Source organism: Empidonax traillii, unplaced genomic scaffold, assembly GCF_003031625.1.
Source record: "Empidonax traillii isolate 1590-97213 ecotype Southwest subspecies unplaced genomic scaffold, ASM303162v1 scaffold23:size2178997, whole genome shotgun sequence".
In the NCBI taxonomy this organism is placed as follows: Eukaryota; Metazoa; Chordata; class Aves; order Passeriformes; family Tyrannidae; genus Empidonax; species Empidonax traillii.
The window spans coordinates 392008-402171 of NW_020955216.1; the positions used below are offsets into that span (position 1 = coordinate 392008).

Here is a 10164-nt window from a genome sequence, read left to right on the forward strand (position 1 = left end):
TGGGGTTTTGGTTTTTTTTCTTGTTATGAGGGGTTTCTTTGTTTGGGGTTTTGTTTGCTGGTGCTGGTTTTGTTCTTGTCTGGGCTGTTTTATGAAAAGGTGCTCAATGCACTAGAGAATAATTTTATAAGCTTCAGAGCCAATGCAGCCTGACTTCTAATATTCTGTTTATGCCAGTAACAGGATAAGATAAATAGGTAAGCATTACACATTCTTCTTGTTTGGTACATTGTTCTCAAGTGCATAAAGACATTACACTTTTTTAATGAGTGTTTGTGTTTTTATATACACAAAGTTCTACCTGATCCTTTTAAATTCTGAACAATTTTGAGCTGTGTCTCATCCAGTTTTAAAAAATATATTTGATTTATAAACTAAATGAAGGCAAACAGGTGTTAACAGTCTAAATTCATGACACATCTTCATTTATTAGAGATGGACCAACATCTATTTCATTATACTATTAAACAAAGACTGAAGATCTCCAAGGTTATTATGGAACTCATCTCAACAAAAGAGTCCTTGGTAAAACAGGCCCTGCAGGTATTTACATATAAACCCACAAGAATATATTAAAATTACAAGCAGATATGGCCATTTATGTGTGTGGATATCAACCTCGGCCTTGTAACTTGTGAAACTGAGTACTGCAGATTATGAACACCAGCCAAGGAATGTGATGTTATTCTTTATTTCATTACTTTTTCTAGGGTTGAAAAGAGGAAAACCAATATTCTAAATGAGTGCTTTTGACGATATAACATAGCTTGGGTCTGGTTTTGATGCAGTTTCTTTCCACACATCAAACCCAGCAGGACAGTCAGCTGCTCCCCACTGAAATCAGGAAGTACAGACCAAGTTTCCTGCTTATCTCACTTCCGTAGCAACACTTGGAAAAACCCCTTATGAGCTCGTGCCACAAAAGTTCTGTAATTTAGTGCTCTTTTAAATTCTTTTTAAAATCAGTGAAAAGTTAAACAAACCACTAGAATTGCACAGCATGTCATTAGAACTCCATAACCTAGAAAATACAAGAGAAGTAGGGGGGAAATCGAACCTCCTTGGTTCTCCCACTGTGAACTGGGAATGATTGGGAACTGGAACCCTCAAAGCAGTGGGACTGTTAATGATAGAAACATGACTCACTTTCTTCATGCTGATCTACAGACAAACAATTTAAATCATTTTTAACTGCAGATAGAAAAGGATAACAAAGTTAGTGCCACCAAAGAGGCTATTTCTGAACTTGGATGCACAAGGTCACAGCTTTTTTATTTTTTGCAAGGCCAGAGGTTGCACCTACTCAAGGGCTTTAGGAGTATCAGTGCTTTGTACTTGTATAACAAAGCTGTTCCTCTTGTGGCTGAAACTGCCTGAGGTTTGGCTTTTCCAGGGCAGCAAGGCCTGGGCAGGGACCTTCTGCCAACTCTGCTGCACTGGTGAGGAACCAGTGCAGGCAACTGGTGAAGAATCACCTCTCCTCACACTGGGGCACCTCAGCAAGTCTTCAGCAACTCGAAACTGAAAAGCAATGGTAATAGAAGAAAGAGCTTCACACTTACCTCACCAGCAGCACTATAAATAAATGACACAATTACACCTTTCCTTCTCAAAAATAGAAAACCACACAGACAGAACAGATAAGCTCATACAGTTCCTGTGTAACACAAAATATCAGTATTGAAGAGACTTTAAATACAGGGAGCTTCTTGCAAAAAAAGTTCTAAGTCATTCTTCAGGGTGGTTTCTTTTTTGTTGTTTTTCTTTGTTTTTTTTTTTTTTTAACACAAGTAAACAACAAATATAAACCACAAAAATTGTATAGATGAGTGGTAAATGCAAACAGCAGCTGAAGGATGTCTGATAAAACAGTTCTGGTTTTGTATCAAGGTGATGATTTCATTTTGGGAATGCAGAACAGTAGTTGCTGTTCCTCCCCCAATCCAAAAAGAAGTCACCAACCCCAGCTGCAGGCACGTCATCCACACTCCAATGGCAAAACCTGGGCGTTTCCAACTGCCCTGTTTCCACCTCAGTGGAGCAGCACAGTTACTGAACACGCAGGTCCCACCCTGCTGCTCTCTAATACACTTGATTTTGGCTGCTGAATCCCTCAGTCTGCACCCTTCTCTTCCAACAGGAATGAGCAGCCCAAGTGAATGCTATTTCAGGCACTGTTGGCTTGCAAGTCGAACTGAAACACAGTTCCTTTTTAATGTTCTAGCACATTCAGTACATGTTTTTCAGTGTAGGTACATACAGTATCATTCTTCTGCAGTGCTAATGGAATCCTGAACTTAAGCCCTAAAGCCTAATAAGGAGCTTTTAGGACAAAAAGAATGTCTCCTACCATGTAATATTAGAAAATCAGCCCACCAAACAGTAACACTCAGAACACGGCAGCCAATGTCTCAAAACACAACAGCCTATGCCCCCTCCACTTCCAGAACACCTCTGTAATTCCCCTCTCTGCCTGCCACCAGATGCAGAATATGGATTCACCTGACTGGGAATAACTTGCAGGATTTATTCATGCAAAAAGACATTACAGAGGTCTACAGAAAAGTTGTAGTTCTAATTTGATTAGTATTATTCTGAGAAGCAGGGAAAAAAAGAATTTAAAAACCAGTATGCAACAGCTGGTTTTGATTTTAACTACAAAAAACTTGAAAAAGCAGTGGGATACAAGGGATTCCTGGTACCAACTGCTCTAAAGTTTGTTTTTAAACTATACACTTGTTTGTTGGAAGAGTAACCCCACAGTATTCCTGCTAATTCTAGATTGTATTTTCCTTTGCTGGTGAAAAATAAACTCTCCTATCAAATACTTTCCATTGGCTAATATCAAGTAAATTTTTAATACTAAATTTATACTGGTTAGCCTCTAACATGCATTAATAATTTAATAATGCCCTCAAAAATGTGTGACAGCCACAAACACCTGCGGTTAAAAGTGTTTTTTAAAGGCTCTGTCATGTGACTCTACCTGCCTTTATCTTTATTAGCTGTAAGCACAAGACAAAGTTTGACTTTTGTTTATAACGTCAAGTTCAGGACGTGGTTTCCCTGTTACAAAGGCTTCAGTCCTGCTCTGCCCTGGAGAAGTTCCTCCTGTTCATAACGCTGAGTATTCCACAGCCTCTAGTGGCTCCAGCTCGAACAGCAACGTTTTCCTAAAGGAAACTTCAAGTTGTTTTTAGGACCAGTACACCATAAGTTATCTGAAACATCAGTACTCTTACATACCAAACAGAGATTAAAGATACAGTTTATGAGTTACAAGAATAACATCTAGTGAAAGAGGAGAACAGAGGTTGGCTCTTTTTCCACCAGTGTGTAAGCAGTGGCTCAGAAGGTCAGCCCAGACCTGCACACCTGCACAGCCCTCCACCTGCACAGCCCCCCGGTGCAGCCAGCCAGGAAAAGGGTTAAACCCACAGTGTCACAAACCCCAGGAGGCAGCTGGGTACATTGGCTGGTACACTGGTGGTGTCAAACACTCTGGAAAACAAAACTCCTGCCTATTTGCCACAGGAGATGCACAGGAATAAACCCATGTTGCACCAAGGGTGCTGAATTAAAGGTCTATGAAACAACTCTGAATTTTCAAGTTCTCATCAAGTACAAATTCATTGTTTTGTCACTTTCTCCTCTTTCATATTCTGGCCTAAGAAGTGGCCAATAGTGTACTATACCCTCAGTTCCAAGCAATGCATTACATTCCAGATTCCTACAAGTTTATGTATGTTCAGCACAAGATTTCCAGCATTCCATCCAGTTGGGACTGTGAGCTTCCACCACTCTAATGAATTCACACATGTAACTAGCCTACACAGTCAGAAGTCTGAGGTCTGACATCACAAAACGAATATTTATTGCAATTAGGAAAGGAACAAATAGTTACCTGTGGCCTCGAATATCAGACTGATCACAGACTCCTCCCAAAGCAATTCTGTGGAATTCTCGACCCAAAGTCTTTGCAATTGATCTTCCAACACTAGTTTTACCAACTCCTGGGGGCCCCACAAAACAAAGAATGGGTCCTTTGAGGTTGTTTTTAAGCTGTCTGACAGCTAAGTACTCCAAAACTCTCTTCTTCAGCTTCTCCATAGCATAATGATCATTATCCAGAACTATTCGAGCTGCACGAATTTCAAGGCGATCTATCATTGGAAACAGAAGAGAGATCAGCACATTTGCCCTTAGAAATGGAACTGTTTTTTATTCTTTCCTCATTCTCCATTTTTGCATACAGTTCCTGTATTAACACTATCACCCTCACAACTTTTGAAAACTGGTACAAAGTAGACCTGATACTCAGTTTTCTATTGCACCTCAAGTTGTAATCATTAAAATTAACTACAATTGGGATTTTTCATCCTTTTGTTCCTTACCAAACTTGCTTACCTTGAGATATACCAGAACCTTTTTCAGAAGGATTATTGCTACAGAAACGTCCAAACAATTTTTTGTCCAACATATAAGAAGTAATTGGATGCTCATTTCTTCATTATTTTTGATACATTCAAGCACAAACTTTAAGTAATAACCCCTTCATTTTTCTGTGAAACTATTCATAATACTTTTAAAATTCATATTCTTAGATGTACAACTGTGCTCCACAACCTATTCAGTACAGAGATCTCACTGAAGCCTAAAGGTCTACCTGGCCTAAAGTAACATGCTAATGATGTTTCCACAAGACAGAACTAAGTGCACGTTTGCATGATGGTTACTTGCCCTAAAATGTCTGTGCAAGAGACAATCACCAAAAATAGAAGGGTTTACCTTTTGTGCTCTTGTTCCATGGCAATTCTACCATCAGTTCCAAGTAATTTCTTGTCAAAGCATATTCTGGCATTGACTGAGGCATCTTCTTTAACCTGGAAATACATGCACTGAATTCATAAGGCCAAACAGGACTTAACTGTAGAGTAAGACTCTCCTGCACCACAGGACAGTTATTGAGCAAACTTGAGGTTTAAAAATCATTTTGAAAACACAACCAACACAAACATATATCAGTTGGAAAAGGTTTGCATGATTTGCTTTAAAATACAAAATACGAGAAGAAACCGCTATTTTTACCTTTTTATTTCCTTAAGACAAACTTTAAGAGCTTGTTCTGACATACTGGATGTTCTAATCTTTTTTTCTAGCATGACAACATCATCATGATCTTCTTCTTCCTCCTCATCCTCTGTAGTGTTTGTAACATGACTGATTCTTCTATTAGGACGAATAGCTACCACCTAAGAAATGGAGAACAGAACCAGACAAAAGTATCAGGTCTTGTTTTTTAAATAAGGTGTGCACTTTGGCTTTGAATGGAAACCATGACAAAAACATATGAGGTGCACAGAAGAATATTCAAGATTTTAATTCCACAAATAACTACTTCGAAAGCTACCATTCATCTGCAATGCCACCAGGAAAAGATACACCTTTCAGTGCACAGGCCAAAACTCAATGTGTGCATACCATGCAAGTGAACTGGGCATCAGGTATCTCTTCAGAGGAATCTGAGCACTTATTCAATGGCAGAAAGCGCTCAGATTAAAATAAATAAAATAAAGATTAAAATAAACAAACAAACAAATAAATAAAATAAAGCCTAGGCATTTTAAAATAAATATTTTGTCTAAACAGCCAAAGTTGCCAGCTAGGTGTTTTCTACCCTTCCAGACCATCAAACATTACAGCTACACATTAAAATTTTGCACAATTAAAATCATGCACATTTGTTACCCTGTTCAAAAAGTGCATTTTTTTACTTCTCTAGGATGCTTAAGTATCCCGGATTTAAAGATCCATACCCTTTTATCATCATCCTGTTTGGGCTTTCTTGTCTTTTGAAGCAGCTTCAGGCCTTCAATCTGTCTAACAAGCAACGGTATAGTCATCTTGAACCGCTCCTCCAGCCTAACAGCATCTAAAATCTAAGAGCAAGAGTTCAGAGTCACCAAGTTCACACTGGTGGATCATCAGTCTGGGGGAAGGGAACATGGAGAGTGCTGTTACTGTCCTTTGACCAGAGTTATAGAATAGATGGATTAGGAAAAAAGGGAGCAAGAAAAGCAAAGAGAATACTGCACACAAAGTCTGTCCTCAAGGGTCCAGATGCCTAAACTACAAGCACTCCAAACTAGGAAAAAAGTCTTTTGTCCTGTCTGTTTTAAGCATCTTAGTATTTCAGATGCATCTTCTGTGGCAAGCATCAATCAACATTCTATTTTTCAATTACTGAGCCTCAGGAAAGAGCTGGCCCTCTAAGAAATTGAATGATCTACTTGGTTAACCCAGGAAAAACATCATCTTATGTCTTAAGGGTTTTTTTGATGACAGATTTTTGTGTTTATTTTTTTTTTGTCTTTTTAAAATTTTATAAATTCCATTTTCATTTTAAATTACATTGATATGTGGAAATGGGTAGAATTGTGCTCCTCTGTATTTCCACAACCTCCACTGGCTGCTTTTTTTTTTTAGAACTTTTAATAAGAAGGGACACACTAAATGAAATAACTAATGTTCAGTCCATCAGCAGGATATTCAGCTACAGTACACAACTTCCCTTCAAATCACTGCATTAATTACTATTTGTGGTGCTTTGAAAGCATCTAACTTACACTTTCAATTCCAGGTGCAGCATTAGCAGTGACAAAAGAAAAGGAACAACAAAACTTATGAACATAGCAGGCAAATACAGAAATCAGACTAATAAGAATCAAGGATCATTTTTGTATAAAGTTACTCTGACGTATGATGGAAATTTAACCTGTCTCAGTATTTAAAGACACCTAGACTTTAGGAATGTTTTCAAAAAGATTTAAAAAATTAACTCTGAAGCTGTCAGCATGATCTGTCAACTGTGATAAAAAGCAAGGTTTCAACACAATATGAGAAAAAGATTTATCATCTTTACCATGGGAAGGGCAAGCCCATGCTGTATTTACTTTTTAATAAAATCAACCATTTCCAAGGCTAACTACATTAATTTACCTATTAGGTGAGTTCTGGCACATACATATGTTAACACTTTAAACAACAGCATAACCTTTTACAAGCATTCATGCTCAGCTGTAACACAAACACCTGCTGGCACAACCTTATCAGTGCATAGTTCCAAGATGTAAGTAAGAATTGCAGAGTAAGCAATTCAAAATTAATTTAAAACTGACTGACCGTAAAAAAAGACAACAAACCCCTAAATCCCCTTAGGAAAGATTATGAACACGACACCTGAAGCTTCTCTTGGTTGGATGTCCGGATGATAGAAGTCAGGATATCTGGCAAAGCTTCTCGAGGCAGATTGTCCAGAAGACGTCTCAACTTTGCGACTGCAGGCACTGACATGTCCAGCATCTCAACCAGCTGGAAGAAACACACCATCAACAACATTAATGGTTGGGGGTTTTTAAGTTATCCAAGTGAGTATCTGACCTAACCAGGATTGTGTCTTTAGCTGTGAAGTTTGTCTAGGTGGTTTGCCAAAAAGCTACTGAAATAAATTCACAAAAAGTTCAGAGAGGAGGCACTAAATTGACAAAGGGCATCAAGACTTTGGGCTTTCTCTTTTGAGAAGTTCAAAAATATCACTGCAGCACCTTTTTCAACACCTACATTTCTTATTTCCCACACACAGCCTAATTAAAAACTTCCTCATTTAACAGTATGATGACTCTTCTTCCATACATCCTTTAAACTCAAATTCATTATACCTAGTTTATATTTACATCTGTTTATAATCAAGGCTTTAGAGAGTTTTTTTTCCCTTTAATAATTAAAAAAAAGCCATTGTATATATTTTCATATAAGTATATAAAATTCTGGAAGAATTAATCAAAAGTATTCCCTTTACTGGACTGTAATTTATAGTATTGTTATGTATGAAACACTAACGTATCACAGCACTAATATATGCAGTTAAACTCATCCTGCATTGACTTTTGTAGACACAGAAACTGCAAATTGACACAGAAAACTCAACTTATGACAAAAACATTTGTTTTGTAGCAGAGGTACTGAAAATCTTCTAATCTCTGAAAAATATAAGAACTAGAGAAACAGAAGGATGGACAGGAAACAAATAAAGAGCCCAAACATACACATAAATAATAACATTACGACACATCACCTGCACCGCATACTTGTAGAATTGTTCTGACAACTCTCCAAGCTCCTCCTCAGATTTGTGCTGATTAGTGAACTGCTCTAGTCGATCCAGCTGCTCCACTTCAGCAACGGGATAAGGCTTCTCCTTCAGCAGCTGCAGGATCTGGAATCGGCAGAGGCCCGTAACCAGCAACGTGTAATGTGGCTTGGGCCAGTTGCTACCAACCACCTGCACTGCCAAGGCAGCCGTGCCAATCCTAAAAAGAGACCAAATCCTTGAATTAGTTGTCACCTTCCACAGAACATTTTGTGTGCCTCCTTAACAGCTACAGGTTGCAAGACCCTTATGGGTCATAGCTCCTTATCGTGAAAGTCAACCAAATTATACAATTTCTGTTGTAACACAGATTACAAAACCAACCCCTAAAACCTGAAAATGAATGAATTCACTGAAAAACTAAGATCATGTACTAACAGTCATACAGTTTAGAAACCTAATTTTTTCATAAATAATGGATCTCGGTGTGGACAGGCACACTGACCTTTCTGCCTAAATGTCAGGCATTGGGAAATGCAATGTTAGTAACTCACATTTCTTCAGTGAAATTGACGGCCTTGTACTGAACAAGCGTTTTAGGTCACAGCACCTCTTTAAGCAGGCTTAAAACAGAAGATTTTTCCTTGCAAAACCTAAGTCCACTGATACGATAAAGTTCGGTAAGTAAGGGTTACAGCATGTAAGTTTTACTCGTGTTTTACCCCACAGAAATATAATCAGTTTTCATTTTAGGCGAACTGAGCTATATGAGACAGCCCTGCAGCTCCGGGCCTGCGCTCTTTGACCTTATTTTCCTCTTTCACTTTACTCTCATTTTCCAAACTTTCCTTGCGGACGCCGTGCAGGGACAAGGTCTCCCCTTGGAGAGGGGGGAAGAAGGGAGAAGCCTTTCCCGCATGGTGGCGGAGCGGGACGGCCCCGCGGGGTGACCCACGGCCGGGGAGGCCGCGAGGGAGGGAAGGAGGGGGAGCCGGGCCGGGCCGGGCCGCACCTGTGCAGGGAGGGCAGGTCGTCGCAGTCGGAGGTGGGGTCGCTGGTGTTGGGGATGACGCCGATGATGGTGCTCCGCAGCGAAGTGCCCTTCAGCAGCCGGCTGCGCACCAGCTGCATGTTGCGCGGGGAGTCCACGCTGGTGCGCATGGTGGAGCCGGGCAGCAGGACGCCCTCGTGGGTCAGGAGCAGCGGCAGCCGCGTGGGGATCTGGATGGCGCTGCCCGCTGCCATGGCCGCCCGTCACCCCTCGCTCCCACCCGCGACCCCTCAGCCCCGCCGCGGCCCGTCAGTCCGTCCCGGCCGCCCCCGCCCCTCAGCCCGGCCCCGCCCCGTACGGGCCCCGGCAGGGCCCGGCCGCGCTCGGCCCTCCCCGCTCGGCCCTCTGGCGGCCGCGGGCGGGAGCGGCGGCCGGACCGCACTGCCTCCCGGCCCTGGATCTGGCCCTGGCCCTGGCCCGGGGCCGGGGCCGGGGTCGTTCCTGGTTCTCACCATATCGCCCCCGGGGCCTTCGGTGTCCGTCCTCCTTTCAAACGCCGAGCCCCGAGCGGCTCCCCTTCAGTTCCCCGAGGGCCGCTCGGCCGCCGGTAGGTGTCAGTCTGGCTCTGGCGATGGGTGCGTGCTCTGGGCTGGGAGGCAGCGATAAAGGCGCCGACACTGGAGAGGGAGCCTGTAGCAAATCTTACCGCTTGTTAAATGGGGCGGTTACGAAATAAAATCCATTTTTTTTTGTCGGTTTTTACATAAATCTGCTCTCCTGCATCCGTGTTCCTGGCCAAATGGCTCAGGGATTCGGTTTGACAAAATCACGGAATTGTCAGGGCTGGAAGGGACTTCTGGAGATCATCCAGTTCAGCCCTCTGCCAAGCAGGGTCACCTGGAGCAGATGGCACAGGAACGCGTCCAGGTGGGTTCGGAATGTGTCCAGAGAGGCGACTCCACACCCTCCCTGGGCACCTGTTCAGTGCTCTGCCACCTTCAAGGAAAATCAGCTCTCCCTCATG

General features: G+C 41.7%; 1 protein-coding gene across 1 annotated transcript in view; it reads right to left on the reverse strand.

The window, feature by feature from the left end:
- The window catches only part of LONP2 (lon peptidase 2, peroxisomal), a 31744-nt gene extending 22331 nt beyond the window's left edge, over positions 1-9413 (reverse strand). Inside the window, exons 1-7 of the mRNA XM_027902808.1 lie at positions 9162-9413; positions 8135-8369; positions 7240-7371; positions 5817-5939; positions 5089-5252; positions 4789-4883; positions 3905-4163 (exon numbers count right to left, since the gene is read on the reverse strand). Coding sequence (XP_027758609.1) covers positions 3905-4163; positions 4789-4883; positions 5089-5252; positions 5817-5939; positions 7240-7371; positions 8135-8369; positions 9162-9394 — 1241 coding nt within the window. The 5' untranslated portion in view covers positions 9395-9413. The remainder of the gene's footprint in view (positions 1-3904; positions 4164-4788; positions 4884-5088; positions 5253-5816; positions 5940-7239; positions 7372-8134; positions 8370-9161) is intronic.
- Positions 9414-10164: the final 751 nt, after the last annotated feature.